At 39.9% G+C, this 16,040-nt stretch overlaps 1 protein-coding gene across 1 annotated transcript; it reads right to left on the minus strand.

Annotated features, from left to right (window-relative positions):
• Positions 1–3,696: 3,696 nt before the first annotated feature.
• Positions 3,697–15,005, minus strand: cpdb (carboxypeptidase D, b). Its single transcript, XM_072662539.1, has 22 exons — positions 14,617–15,005; positions 13,877–14,124; positions 13,163–13,305; positions 12,180–12,346; positions 11,160–11,521; positions 10,854–11,045; positions 10,626–10,775; positions 10,460–10,542; positions 10,319–10,385; positions 9,992–10,140; positions 9,648–9,817; positions 8,578–8,853; positions 8,271–8,466; positions 7,736–7,874; positions 7,477–7,608; positions 7,297–7,392; positions 7,075–7,136; positions 6,225–6,356; positions 5,616–5,801; positions 5,277–5,373; positions 4,770–4,946; positions 3,697–3,755 (listed from the first exon to the last, which is right to left on the minus strand). The coding sequence occupies exons 1-22, from the start codon at positions 14,988–14,990 to the stop codon at positions 3,697–3,699; spliced, it is 3,657 nt and encodes a 1,218-aa protein (XP_072518640.1). The 5' UTR covers positions 14,991–15,005.
• Between the last annotated feature and the right edge of the window lie 1,035 nt (positions 15,006–16,040).

The following is a 16,040-nucleotide window of genomic DNA, read 5'->3' on the forward strand; positions in this document are numbered from 1 at the left end:
TAGTGAGTAGAGCCACAAGGTAATTGTATCTAATAAACTGGTGGAATTTCGACTCCCATAAGCCATAAACACTAAAACATGAATAGCAAAAACCTGTATTAGCACTCTTATTCTGAGGTGTTTCTATTAGCAGTGGCATCAATTAGCCATCCAAAGCAGAGGAAAAAGAAAGAGACAGCGAGGCTATGAGAAACACAGAACAGAAGAGATGGAGGCAAGTCCAGTAATCAATATGCTGTCTCCATAAGTGCACTCCTTTCATATGTCTGTGCATTTAGTCATTACCAGCTTCAAAGTGAGGTGTGGTGGCATGGCTAAACTCAGCTCTCTCAGGAAATTAGAAATGGCTCCCAGCTGCATGCTAGGCCTGCTGGATGATGGGAAAAAATATAATTGTGATTAATCTGAAACAAACAGAGTTTTACTGTTGTGGACATTCTGACTGGACTATTCACAGCTCAATGGTTACACGACTTTCCAATGGTCTGCGAGTTTACATTGTCAGGAGTAACGTATATTAAAGTTATTAATGTATTCTTCACCAGAACACAATATTGAGGATATGCCATGATAAGAATTTGAATCATCATACAAAAAAAAAAAAAATGAAGAGGTTTGGGGAAAGCATAAGAGATCTTAGTCTGACGTCTAAAGCCTACTTCATACTTATTTGTACTTAAAAACTACTCAAACTTTCCTTTTATCTCAATCCTTTGTGGATACCACCAACCTTTCTTCATGACAGAGCAAAATTTCACAGCAGATCTTCTGTTATCCAAAACCACAAAGCCTTTGAGCCACCAATATCCATAAAGAATCTTGATTTTTCTCCAGCGTCTATGTGGGCAGTCATAAGTGGGGATAATGATAAAAGCTTCTGCCTCAGTGTAAATGGCTTTGCTGATGGAGTATCAGAGGCTGAAAATATGTGGAGAAGTGCCGAGTGTAGTCTCTGCAAGGTTCATATTCAAGCTTCAAACTTAACTGAAGAAGCCTACTAATGGAGAATAAAATGAACTACTAGTAATTATTATATTTATGGGAAGACCAAGTATGATGGCCTTGAGTCTGCACCTCAGCATTATAGTCTATAGTCAGTATACAGCGATGGAGCAAAATATCCACCTATCTATATACAGCTGCAATTGAAACTCTTCAACTCCCCCCAATTGCAAAATGAGGTACATTGGCAGAATTCAACAAATTTTCAGCTATGTTAAATAAACCAATTAAACAAGAACAATTTGAACAACACAACTAATATAACAAGTGTTTTCTCCAAATTCAACAAAAAAAGGCACTTTAAATGACGACTGCAGTCTCAGAATTGTTCCAGGCCTTCGAGACAAGCGTCTTTAGTACTTAGTAGCGCTCCCATTTGCTGTTATGACCTGCTGTAAACGTGATGCATAGCTAGACACCAGCTTCTGGCAGCGTTCCTGAGGAATCTTAGCCCATTCCTCATGGGCAGTGGCCTCCAGTAACTAATATTCTGGGATTTGCGCGCTCCAACTGCCTTCTTCAAATCCCACCAAAGATTTTCTATAGGGGTCAAGTCAGACAACTGTGATGACCACTCCAGAATCTTCCAGGACTTCTTGTGACACTAAACCAAAAGGGTGTTCCGGACTATTCCGCATATTTCTGGGCACCTTGATATGAACCAATGGCAGAGATGTCACTTGTTAATAGCTTCAGTAATTATCTGGGCAACAAACCTGTGAAATACACCTGATAGTTGGGTTGGATCGAGGTCAGATCACATTCTCACCAAAAACTAACTGCACCATAGTTTGTTTGGGACCAGACAGAGACCATCTCTTCTTAAAGGTTCTGTGAAGTTGTTTTTGTCCACATCCAAGTGTGATTACTGTATTCACACCTGCCCAAACAAATTGCACCAAGGGTGAACCAGAGTCCGAATTAACAGGACTAAAAAGTGCAAGTGTGAAAATGTCCTAGGTTAGACTGTAGAGTGGAATAGACCATGTCCAATCAGAACTGGCAACTTTTGATCTGACACAACATTAAGGTTTCCTTTGCTTTTTTTCCCCCAGAGACAGACAGGAAGGTCAAGTCTGATTTGTTTTCACATGTCACAATCTTTTTCCTAGCAGTTTACTTACTTTATATCTTTAGAGATATTTACTGATTTTAACCACATTTATTTAACTGGTGCAAGATGTATATATTTTCAATAAAGTATCTATTCCATTACCTGTTTCTTTTCTGTTATTTGATTAATCATATATCAACTAAACCATGTGTCACTATTTTATTGGTCAACACCCACCTCCCGACATCCAGCAACTGAGGTGAACGCCTCCGTTTGGAAAAACTGAGGAGCACACACTGTCTGTGCAGCGGAGAGTTTGCTCAGATGAAGTTTAGAAATCAATAGCACTTTGCTTCTCCGACTCATTCAGACTCTTCCCTAGAAGAGAAGCTTCAGATGACCCATGGGAGAACACAGTTCAACTATGAAAGCGTATTTTCTGCTTGTCTGTCAAATCATTGTTGCATGCAATTGTTCATGATTTTGTCACATTTAAAACACACACTATAAAGTATTTTACCTTAATATCATTGGAAAGTAAACACCACAGTCTGAAGTTCAAGCAATTAACACTGTGCTGATGACACTGATATTTATAAGCTGGCAGCTTATGCAGATTCCTCTATGCATTTTTTTTTACACAAATCCTACAAAACATAAAATCATAACGGTTACAGGAATTCCAGTAAATCTCAAAAAATACAAAAACTTTGCCTTTTAATATATTTACACATGTGAACATTTGATCTTCATTTTAAGAATACTGAGAGATTGAGGTGACATCAGGAGAAAGTCTCAAAATTCATCTGTCCAAAGCACACTGATCCAGATGTCTTGGTCTTTGTTTACAGGCAAACTTTAGTCTTGCCCAGTTTTTTTTTTTTTTTTGACAGCTAAGGTCTCCTCCTTGCTCACTTCTCATGAACTTCAAAGGCAGGAAGTCCCTTTCTGATGGTAAATGCTACCTGTAGGTCCCATGATGACATTTTAGGATTGTTGGAGACTTATTTACTCATCTTGCGGTCTGCTCTTGGGTGAACTTGCTAGGGCGGCCTGACCTGGCCAGGCCATGCTGGCAGATGCTGCACTTGTTAATTATTTCCTGCTGATTTCTAAGTGTTCTGAGACCCTTTTAAATCCCTTTCTAGACTCATCTGCATCTACAACCTTCTTTCTGAAGTCCTGAGAGAGCTCTTTGGACCTCGCCATAGTGATACCAGTTACTTCAACAAGCAAGAACAAACCAGACTAAAGTCTGTCTGAGGTTTAAATAAGACAGGCTCCTCCAGAACCCTCTCTAACAGTGTTCTAATCATCTGTGATGTGGTGCACCTGGTTAAAGATGTATTCTCAGTTGTATGTGTTTAGTTATATCACTTCCATCTCTCAATACTGTTAAAATGAAGATCAAAATTCCATGTGTTTAAATATGTTAAAAAGCCTTCCATGGGTAATCCTATTTTTTTCACAACTGTATTAGTTATGTGATGAATTCAAGAATGATCTAATTTAAACAGATAAATAATAAATGAACACATACTACTAATCTCATACATGTGCACACACAGACACCCTGACCCCTCCCCACTCTTTCCTCATCCTTCACTTACTGGAAGTGAGCACTACTGGGACTTCCTGCATTACTGAGCTGTTCTCTGCTGTCCCAATAGCCCAGCCCAGCCCCGTTCTTCCCTGCACACTCTGGAGAAAAAGAAAAAAAACCCCACACGTTTTATCCTCCAAAATCTATTAGCAGAACGCAATTCAGATAACATCTGGCAGCTTATGCGTAGCTGGACAGTGACCCTTTCCTGGACCATGTATAAAAGGGCTGGGGTGGTTCCTAGGTGGTTCACCCAACACCGGTGCAAATACTTGCCAGTTCAAGTAAACACTCTTTTTACCTCATTGCATTTCCATACCACCATTCTGGAGCACAGAGATAACTTACTGCATACAGATTAGACTGCATATTCATAAACTGCAGACATTTGGGGTTTTGAAACAAGTGGCTATAGACTGTGATTTAACAACTGGTTACATTTATTACATGATTGGGGATTTAATCACTGTACTTACTGGGTGTGGCACCTCTCCTTTGTGCCAAGTACTCCAATATGCACACTCCTCTCGGTTATGTGCATGCACTTTCTTGTGAATTTCTGCACATCTAATTGCACTCTAATCTTGCCCCAACAGGTCTGCGTAGACATTAATCAAACCAAGATGATTCGGATGTGTGAAAGCTGCCTACAGATAGAACAGCAAAGAGAGCACAGTCACAAAAACCTCAGCTTAGCAGTGCAGGTTCAGCTTCTTTCACCACACATCATCACAAAAGCCCACAAGAAATCTGATCCTTGATCAGCACTCTGATGCTAAGATGATTTAAAAATGATGGCCAGTCATCCAGGGACCCGATACTACCTGTAAACCAGCTCTAGCTTCACCCAATTATCGATCTCTGTGGGTTCGCAATTAGCACTGCCTGCTGGAAAGTGAAGTCATACATTTCTTTGGACTCCAATCGGGTGAATAGGATCTACAATAAACAGAGATGACTTTACAAAACGCACTTATAAACTTTATTATTGCATCAAATAACATTTAAATTACATTAAACAAGAAAAAAAACACAGTTCCTACGGACTGATGTAAACAACAATTGTTGAGATTTGTCAGTGATGCTCTAGATAGAACGCATCATCCTCACTCTCACTTTCCTCCAGAAACACTTGCCGCAGGGGCGACTTCTCTGACACAATAGCCTCCATCTGAAGGTCATCTCTACGGCGACGCAACCAGCGCACTCCATCACGGCATCGGTTGAACTTGGCTGAGCGGAAGTGCCAGATAAGCAGGGAGGAGAGCAGGACAGTCGGTATGGAGACTGACAGAAAAGAATCAAGATATAACTAATCAGATGTGGGCTGCAAGTAGCCAACATTACATGCATTACATGCTTAGTTTGCCTAGTGCAGTTCTTTTTTTAACTAGGTTATGATTACTTTTACTTGAGTTATTATTTCATTTGACTAAAAACACTACTACAGGTTCTTCTACTAGTACATAACTACATATAAGGATATAAAGATCAAGAAAGGTTGTATTTACAGAGCTTTCAGTTTTCTCCACTAGAATACTACTACTTCACACTCACCTTCTATCTCTGTTCATACTACGTATATAATAAAGCTTAAATTAAAGAATCTTTCCTTACTAGCAGCAGCCAGCACCACTTCTTGGCTGAAATGAGTACTGTTTTCAGTGAACTCGATTAGAAGAGGACTTGCCATTTGATGTGGTGATACATTCACCTGAGGATTGACAAAATAAAAAAAAAATGGAGTATGGAGTAATACCACCACAATAATAATAATAACCACAACAAAATAGCAAATAAATAAAATGTATGGCTTGTGCTACCACCTGCTGGACATTACAGGTAATAGTCAGTCTTTACCAACTATGAGCTGTGCCCACCTGTAATCTTACATTACTACATGTGACAGATTGATGGTGTCTTGTAGGGAAACATTTAGGGTTGAGTTTGACCAACCTGTCTAAGCTGTTGTTGGAAGCCCTGAGCATAGACCTGCAGCTGGTGAGTGCCTGGAGGCAGCAGTGTGTGGAAGTAGCCCTGTGTGTCTGTGCGCACAAACACAGAGCCGTTCACATTGACCACTGCATCAGACACAGGCTGTCCCTTCCTGTCTCTCACCACACCACTCAGACCCTTATGTAGCTGTCAAAAGGAAACATTTAATGTTTTTTTTTTGTACAATATGTAGTACTGCATCAGTTTTTCAACTGCAAACATTTTGGAAAGTTATAGTTCTACACGTATGTATACAGGCCATACAGTTTTTCTAATGGAAAGAAAAAAGTTTATGTGTTGTATATATACGTTAATATAGTGAATTTTGTTTCGACTCCGCAACTGTGTAAACAGTTTATACAATTACAATTGTGCATTCAGTCTGTGACCAAATGTTAACAAGCTTCATAAAACCCTTAACTTGGATATTTGAGATATATGAGAATTTCCCCACTGTGGGACTAATAAATGATTATCTTATCTTATTTACACAGTTAACAATACAAGGTAAATCTGGCTTGCAGTTTGAGGACAGTGGCATAATAGATTCAATGTGAAAGCTTTTCTGACCTCCAGCAGCATGGCAAACAGAGCCATCCTGTGCTCTTCCCAGAGCAAGAACAGCTGCTGGGCAGGTGGGTACAGACAGCAGCTGGTGTACACCGTGATCTCAGGACACAGAGCCACATCCATGCTGAAATCCTAGAACAAATTTAGACACTTCAACATTCTTTCCGATGGCATTGACTGCACCAGAACTGAAAAACTAGAGATGGACAATGTTGCCGGTAAAAGTTAAATTAAGGAACAAAAAAATAATAAACAAAAAAAAAAACCTTATTCTGGTTGCTCCATAGTGTCTCACTTTTTATATACCCAATTTTTTTTATTGCGAGGAATATAGGAATCCCTACCCCAATCTTCACTGGCTCTGGAATTCAAAATGGATTGCTAGGTAACTTAATGTAAAGGAGTTTGTGCCTGTTCCAAAAGGAATCCTAAGCCCGGTAGTCCTCCTCAATGTTTGATATTTGGGGAGATCAACAACATGTGAACAAACAGGGCAATAAAAGTCCACTTATGGCACTGAAAACAGCTGTTTACAAAATTAGAAAGTTTTTATAATAATTTTTACTATCTTAACTCAACTATTTATGGAACTATACTTGCTCAGTCATTATCTATGTAATCTTAATGATTAAGCATCTCACAATTCAGAAAATTACAAGTAATTTTTGTGGGGTAGTAAGCCATTATCGTTGTTTAAAACTCACTGTGAAGTAGTAGGTATTTTTTCTGCTTCCCTTTGTTTCTACATCCATCAATACCAAAGTTTGATTTCGATATGGTATTATGAGTTACCATATTATTGTTCAGACCTAACAACATACAGTGCCCTAAAATAGGCATCTAAACGTACTTTCATACTACCCGAGTGACTGCTGAATTCCGCACCTCTCACAGTTCCTCCTTGGACTAAGGCTGTTGGAGCAGATAATTCACATTAAGCATAGAACACAGCCCTTTTCAGTAGAGTAATATTCATATGTTCCATAAGACCGTATTTAAAACAAATCCTATGATCAAAATGACTATGAACTACAATGTTGACCGTTGTTGTTCTTTACATTTTTTTATGTACCTGGTCCATATTTGCATCCAGGAACCCCATAGTGCATCTCAGGGTGATTGTTGGCATACACTGAGGCCAAATATTTCAGCGTTTCTTCGCTTTGCGCTACATAAATGAAAGAAAAACACTTTCCCATCTTTACCTGATCAATTTTGAATTTAAAGAAACAATAAATAAGCTTTTATGAACCAGGTTGTGTAGCTCTGTCGTAGGGGTAAGTGACCAGAAGAGAACCTCCTTCCAGGTTTACAGAGAGAGAGAAGCCTCCTCCCTCTATCAGATCCATCATGGCACGTGTCTCTGGCTGTACAGACAAGCTGCCTAAACAAATTTACAGAAAGTATTGGGTTTCTAGCACTCAAACCCTTTAAATATTAATCATGTCCATGTACTGCATCTAGAAAGGCAAACAAATTACTGCAGTGCCCTTTGCAGTGGGATTACTGACCATAAAGGAAGTCTGTGTCAAGATCCACACCATGGGCATTAGTAAGCCCTGCAGTGGAAAAACACTTTTCCTCCTGAGCCACCTCTCTTCCATCTGGATTCACACAAGGCACAATGACGATCCTGCTCCTGTCAATCAACTTAATAAGCACAGGAACTGGGAATTAATCATTTTTTGCTTAGGCATGTGCTTATAAGCTAATGAACAGTTTGTACTAAACAATGTAGGCAAAATACTAGCACTGTGATATCACTACATATGGCAATTGCAATACTGCTTGCAATATGTTAAATATATTCACAAATTATTAACAAGACAATTAAAGATTGACTGGCATTACGCTGGACCAAACGGATACCTTGACTCAAACACCCACAGAAACGCTAATTTGTAACTGTAGTTAGTCAGAAGGCTCATTACAAATTGTAAGAACACGGTCATCAATTTAATTTACATACTTTTTACAGCCTTCTGTGTTAGAAGTGTGGCTGAATAACCAAATAATAATAAATAAATAAAAACTCCTGACACCCACCTTGGTAACGGTAGGATTCCCACCATAGTTTATGCAAAGAACAGACGCAAACTCCAGCAGCAGCTCCGGCCCTGCTGCAGCGTTGCCATGGACACCCGTCACATAGCGCATCTTGGGCTCTGTGGGCTGAGATGACTCAGGACTGCCCGAGATCTCCAGAGCCCAGATGGTCCTGAATTCCCAGCTGTGACCCAAACTGATCCCCCAGAAACACAAGAGTCTGTTCACACTTGAAAACTACTTGCTACTGTACACGTTTCAGTTCAATGTACTTCTACAGGCTTGTGATAGTAAAGGAACCAGGTACCTGTACAGCCGAGTGATATGAGGAAAGTTGAGGGTAAGTGCTTGTAGGAACTCAGAGTGTTCTCTGTAGGTTCTGTAGCGTAGCGTTCCGGCTGGAAGAAGACTCTGGATGAGCTGCTCAAGTCCATGAGCAGAAGAACGGTCCTCCAGCAGCCTCTCGAACTCTTCCTCCTCCAGCTGGTCTGCAGGTTGTGAGAGATGTTCTTGAGTCAGCCCAATATCGACCTGCTCCACACGAGTGTCTGAAACTGTGACGGACACTGAAACCGAAGTATATCTGGAAAAGGAAACAGAGCACAGCAATTCACTTCAGTAGCCTCAATGAAACCAAAAAATATTGTCAATACAGGTTTCATTTTGCATTTTCCAAAGAGCACTTTCAGCTCTTTGGGCTAAGGGTGAGGATAATGAGGACATATGGAGAAAATAAAAGAGCCTAGACTACAGCCTAGTTTTAGAACTGTTTATTATTCCATAAAACAAGAGTAGCTTCCCATTGTTTGGTGAACAACTAGAACAGAATATGGAAAATGATGCATAATTTTAAAACGTTCTTACTGATCTCTCATACAATAAGAAATAGAGGCTGATACACCAACTTAGTTATATCTAATCACATTTATTTTATATATTTTTAATGAAGTCTTTAGGGGGTTCTTTGTTTGTTCATAGTTAAATCATTGAGAGGATGTGCAGGTTTGTTAAATGAATACATTTTATTGATTAGCCTTTAACAAAAACTTATACGTATAAATTACCTGTTGAATCCGTACTATAATAATGTTAATTACTACTATAATAGCAAATGACAACAAATATATTATTTTTGCTCATTTTCCTTTTTTTAGGTTATAGCAAGGCTGCTCAATTCTGGGCCTGGAGCTCTCATCCTGGCGAATTCAGCTTCAGCACACCTGCCTCTGATATTTTAAATACCCCAAAGGCCTTTAACTGTCCATTAACTGGACCAGGTGAGTTAGATTAGGGTTTGAGCAAACCTTTACAGGGTGGTAGATCTCTAGGACCAGGATTGGCCACACTTGCTTTACAGTAACAATTTTCATTTCTCACCCTGGAGCGGAAGCCTGCAGCTCATACTTCCCTGGAGCCAGAGGCCTCCAATACTGCCCAGAGTTGCTTGTGTGCACTTGGTGCTTGGAGCCGTCCACTACAATAGTAGCGTTAGAAATAGCTTGGCCAGACTGGACATCAGTTACTCTACCCCTTACCGAAAAATGAACCTATTAACAAATAAATGCACATGCAAATAACAGAGACAGATTGAACCTGCAATTATATTATTTACGCAATATGCAATCACTATTGCAGCACAATCTTCACAACCATCATGTGGAGACAACACCACTACATAGGAACTTAGGAACTACTTAAGGAAGGTCAGCAGAGAAGAGCACCTGCTGGATGAACTGTAGTAAAACTCTATGATTCTGTTTCCAGTATGTCAGCATGTCTTCAGCTTCTGGATACAAATCACAGCTCAGGCCAATGCTGAATCCCAGAGAGTCTGTGTTCTGATACACCCACGTCTGCATATCAATCCCGGCTGCATGAATTATAAAAATGTCCAATTATAGAGAGAATCATCATTCAGTGTATGGTAACTGCATCAACTCAGATGCTTGTTCCACATATTCATATATATGATATATACAGTATATAAGAGGGGTTCATTTCAAACAAGTAGGTACTGCACTGGTATAACACTCAAGACTAGGTCTCACCTGTGGGGCCTGCAGAGACGTAGTGCTTAAAGTCACAGGCCTCGGACATCTGTAGAGACGAGTATTCCTGAAACCAAAAGCAGGAATAAACATGTTAGGCAGCCAAAGAGTATCATCAGATAGTACCAACTGAACACTTACCACTAAACATGCTTCTGTAACTGTTTTAAAAAGAGCCTCATCAGTGGATCCAGCTGAATTAGGATATTTCACGCCAATCATTCCTAAAAGCAAGAAAACCAGAGGCATAGTACCAAGTTTGATATTGAGTAAAAACTCTAACAAGGCACTGAAATTTTTTACTTACCCCCAATAACACTAGCAGATAGAACAAAAGAGTGAGCCTTGATCCAGTCCATCACTGCTGCAGTCTCTGGTTGTGCAAAATTCTTTTCATAAGACCGTTCAGGAAAGTTACTGTTCAAGTCTGTGTTTTGATTACTGCTGTATCTCACATCTGAGAAAGACAGAATGGATTGGTTAAAAGAAACATGGAGAATTCAATATTTTATGCTCCCCAGATGAGCAACCTTACCTTCTAGTACCATTTCATAACCATCAGGGTTCATGGAAGGCAGTATGTGCACTCTTGTGCTGTTAAGAAGTCGTGTGACTAAAGCTTCGCTGCCGTAATTACTGCACAAGTACTCCACCAGGTTCAAGAGCATCTCTCGACCAACAGCATCACTGCCATGCAAGTTTCCCACAAACATGATCTCTGGTTTGCCTATCCAAAAGAGGATAAAACAAAAGCAACATAAATAAAGCTAAGCAATCAGCTGATTTGGCCTTGCTTTTTTTCTCATGTGTAAACAGCAAAAACAAGCTCAACAAGGTGCACCTGTCTCATCAATGCCAGCGTTAGTGGATATTTCCATGACATAGAGCTCCCTGCCCTGCACAGACTGACCCACAGAGTAGAGGTGGGTGATTGAAGAATGAACACTGTTAACCTGCTGCAAGAACAGCTCCATTTCTGAATAACTGTGATGACGAAAGTCTTGTGGCTGGACTGAGGGCGCAGGAGGAGAAGCTCCTTGGTTATCAAGACTCTGATCAGTTGGAGCGAATGCCGTAGTTGGTACAGGACTAGCTGGAGGCTCTGGTGCTGGCATCTCCTCACTTAAATCCTTTAAGGTGAAATTCAGTGACGTTGCTTTGCCTTCAACCACTGCAACATTATTTACAGTCTTGGGAAGGTACCTGAGAAAACAAGAAAGACAAAGCACAGTTTACACACTGACAAGACAGTTACAGAATGTTTTATGGGGAGGTTTTATCAGTGTGACCTCTCTGGTAGCTGAAGTTAAGACAAACATCTACGGTCCAGTTTTAGTATATTACCAAATATTTTGGTTTTTGTTCTCCTTTATGATTTTGTTGTTAGAAAAAAAACAATTACACTTAACAATTAAACACTTTGAGATTTACTAAAACAATCAAAACCAGGTTGAAATAACTGTAAATCCAATACTGAATGTTTCAGAAAGGTTTAGAAACCAGAGTCTGTTATTGTAATAATTTTTCAAAGCCAGCCACTGCCGTTTGTGGTATCGCCAAGAGGCCAGAGGAAAGCATTGTGTCCCCAGCTAACAGGCCTCTGCGTGGGCCAACATTGCTTCAAGATTAATGACGGGGAGAGCGCAGCCATTTGTGCTCTCTCAGACTTCTGCTGATGGCAAAACGGCATGGCCTGGGCAACAGTAGCAGTGTATTAGACTGCTGAGCCATTGTGCAGCCAATTGTTTTTGGACAGCAGGGTTCAGTGACCATATTCTTTAAAACCATATTTTTTCTCTTTAGATACAAGATACAAAAAACATTTAAAATTCTCTTAAAATGAATGATTATCTTTAACTACCCAGGAGAGCTGGCTGTGAGGTTATATGTTCCTGGCAGCAGCAGGCGGTAGTAATCTCCAAATATCCAGGTTGTGATGTTGTGATCTATTCCAGCGACTGAGATGTTTGCATCTGGGAGGCCCATTCCTGAACTGGCCATGACAAAACCTTTGACCCCAATATGGACCTTGAAAGAAAAACAAACATTTGTAAATTTTTAATCAGATTTTTTGATAGATGTTAATAAAAACTAAACTTGCCACAAAAAGTCAGGAAATTTGTGTTTAGTATATTATTTCTTTGTTGTAACAATGCTTCTTGGCAACAAAACGATTACCATTGGAACGCCTGTTAATTTCCCTTTTTAATCAGTCCTGACCTCAACCCCATTGAACTATTGTGGGATCAGCTTGGGCATGCTGTTCATGCCAGAGTGACCAACACAACCATGTTGGCTGACTTGCGACTGGCTGAAGAATGGGATGCCATCATACAGCAGCGTGACCAGGCTGGTGACCAGCATGAGAAGGAGGTGCCAGGCTGATGTGGCCATTTCTGGTTCTTCCACACGTTATTAAAGCTCCTGTTTAAATTAATAAGATTGTTCAATGGCCAATATATCAACAGCAGAATAAGCCATTTCAGAATATGCACTGGCAGAGAGGATTTGGCAAATTAATCATATGCATAACCCACATACTCAGCTCAGCTGCTCATCCCACAAATGCATGTTTCTTACAAATGTGGCACCATTTAAAAGGGAAAATAACAAGCTTTGCAATACAGTATAAGATGTATTGCCAAGAAGCATTCTTACAACAAAGAATTAATCTACCAAACACAATTATCCTTAAGTTTATAAGCCACGTTTATATATACACTATACATAATAAACATAGACTATATTAACAACTATATAAACACAGTAAACAAATTAGTATAAACTAACAAATATGTAAAACGCATGGCGCTTCCAGCCACTATGTTATTTGTGTTTTTTCACCTTCTCCATGTATGCCAACAGAGCTTCCCTGTTATTATTCCACTCAGTATGCAGCTCTGAAGCCAGTGGGTACTTGCAGCAACTCAGTTCAAATGTGACTTCAAAACAGTTTCCTTTAAGGTAATTGAAGTCTTGCATGCCTCCTAGAGTTTAAATAAACAGCATAACGCAATAACATGAAATACCAGGGCTCCTTACTATAGGAGAACATTTCCCAAAACCGCCCCCCCCCAAAAAAAAGAGCATGACTCCCATATATGACACCAGAAATACAATAAGAATAAAGCCCTCAGTAACAATAGGTTTTACATACATGGTTACTGGATTAAACTCCTATTACTACATGAAAACCTTTTCCATTTTATGCATTCCTCTTTGTCCTGTGGTGTTTTTCCAAATGTGAGGTTATTGGTTTCAGAGCTGGGAATGGACTGACAAGTTAAATAACCGCTTTATAAAATTAAAGCCAAAAAAAGAAAACTAAGAATAGTCCTAGCACTCAATATTTGAACAAATACTAATATATATGTGAACAGTCAATTATTTCTCCATCTCACAAATATTAAGACATTTTAGCAATTTTCTCTTTTCCAGGAGTTTCCATGAGCATAAAAATAGCTTTAATTTCTAGATATTCTAGACATGGGCACCCCGAATACACTCTACAGCCCTGTATACAGAAAAAAAAATATATATATATATATACCCCTTTACCTTGCACATCATACCACTTTGCTCCATTGGTAATGCCATCTTTGAACTCCACATTTGGGTCATCAGTGCAATGAGGCTTGCCCTCTCCCATAATGGGGTGGTTTTCAGCATAGGTCCTCGCCAGATACTGGAAGAGGGCATCATCAGGGGACTTGCTGTACACTCCTGACCACATATGGGAGCTGGAGTCATCAAAGGGATAACTGGCTACTACAGAGCCTCCATGCAAGTTACCTGATAGAACAAATCTTGACAAATACAGGTGCATTGTTGGCAAAGTACAGTAAAACAATTTAACATACTGGTACATTTTATTACAAACTACCTTATAAGCATTACAGAATATGTAGGTGATCCTTATAACTGAATACTTTTCTCTATGTAGTGTCAATCTACTGGAAAACACCATGAAAATGACACAAAATGACCAAAGTATGTATGCTCGTCCTGCTGAAAACAATATTATTAAAATGATTATAAACCCTGAATGTTTACTACTTAATGGGATCAGACTTAAAATATACTGGTAAGCCCTGGTGTGCTGTAGGACCCTTAGAAATGTGTCTGGAATCAGTCACAGATCACAGATGTAAAAGTGCTAGGAGTGTTTACATTGTGAAAGGCCCATCAGTCCTTCAGGAACACACACAATGGCCCAACCACTGCTTACAGTTAACCCAAGAACTAACAGAAGCCTTTATTAGTTTCCATAACTGAATTTAAATATATGGAGGGCCTACTTTTTCCGTAAAATCCACTTAATGATAGCTGTGACCTCGGGAGCATCACTTGCCAGAACACTGGAGGGATCAAACTGGTCTGGGAAACTCCGGTTGAGATCGATGTGCTGTGCATTTCCTCGACCCACACCACCCACACAGTCCCCCTCCGTGGCCTTCTCAAAGCCGTCAGGGTTCATACTGGGCATTATAGAAATATCCGTGCTGTCGACGAGTTCAGTCACTCTGGGTTCAGCTCCATAATGACTTAAGAGGTATTCAATCAGATACACCAACACCTGTCTAGACACCGTCTCGTCTCCGTGCATGTTTCCTACATACTTAAACCGGGGCTTGCCCGGGACGTTAGTAATGGGGTGAGTTGTCACCCTCATCACCCAAAGCTCCCTGCCCTCAACCGACTTCCCCGCGCTCGAGAGGCTACAAATGTGCGGGTATTGTTCAACCAAACCCCAAAGTCGACGGGTAAGCGCGGTGTAATTGTAGTACAGATCATACGTTTCCTCATCATCCGCCTCAGAAGTGCTGTTAACGTGGTAAACCACGAGCAGAAAGGCGAAAAGTTGCGTTAAAATGAGGCAGAATTTGGCCATTTTAGCACGATTTAGTCAAGTCACGCGCAGCGCAGGTGTTTCCCGCCACATTCAGCGGAAACGACTCCTATCTGCAGACTTCCGGAAACCGATACTCCATAATTATTACTGAATAATTTATAAATCTGATTAGATCATCAGGGCTTCTTTCGAAGTTGGACGCAAATGGATGCCATATCCCTGGTCAATAAAATACATACAAAAATGGCATTTAATTCCCATCGTAAAACTGCCATCCCACTTCCCACCACCTTTGGGTGCATTAAGTCATTATGTCGCGATTTCTCTGTACGTTAAAATTGTCCATATTTGAGATTTATATTATTTATGTATTATGTATTTATTAAATAAACATATCAACAACACAGGTCTTTGCACGTTCATCACAAGCTATTTATGTTCATAGTTAACCCAAACCAATAGTTCATAACCCAAAAATGGTTCTAGTACTTACCATTAAAAAACTATTAACATTTTTATTATTTATTCAGTTTAATCACAGAAACAAATATGGAAATCTGAAAAGAATTTTTGCCTGTGAGTAAAGTAAACATTAAGTATGTCTACAATTTGTACCTGCTGGTCCACAATACCTCCAGTCCCTCAGATTGAGCCTTACATAGCTACTTACGTACAGGAACGTCAATAAACGAACACCAGGACTCGGATCAAGCTTAGTCTTAGACTCAACACTATTTTCAGCGGTAAAACTTTTGCATTACAGTGGTCCAAATGTGCAGTTTCCTGTGTGCTGGGTACCGGCCAGCACATCAACTGGCACTTCTTAAACCAGTCGACACACCATCCAGTACTTTACCTGGCACTTGTATT

The sequence above is a fragment of the Salminus brasiliensis genome, chromosome 18 (genome assembly GCF_030463535.1).
Source record: "Salminus brasiliensis chromosome 18, fSalBra1.hap2, whole genome shotgun sequence".
Classification (NCBI taxonomy): Eukaryota; Metazoa; Chordata; class Actinopteri; order Characiformes; family Bryconidae; genus Salminus; species Salminus brasiliensis.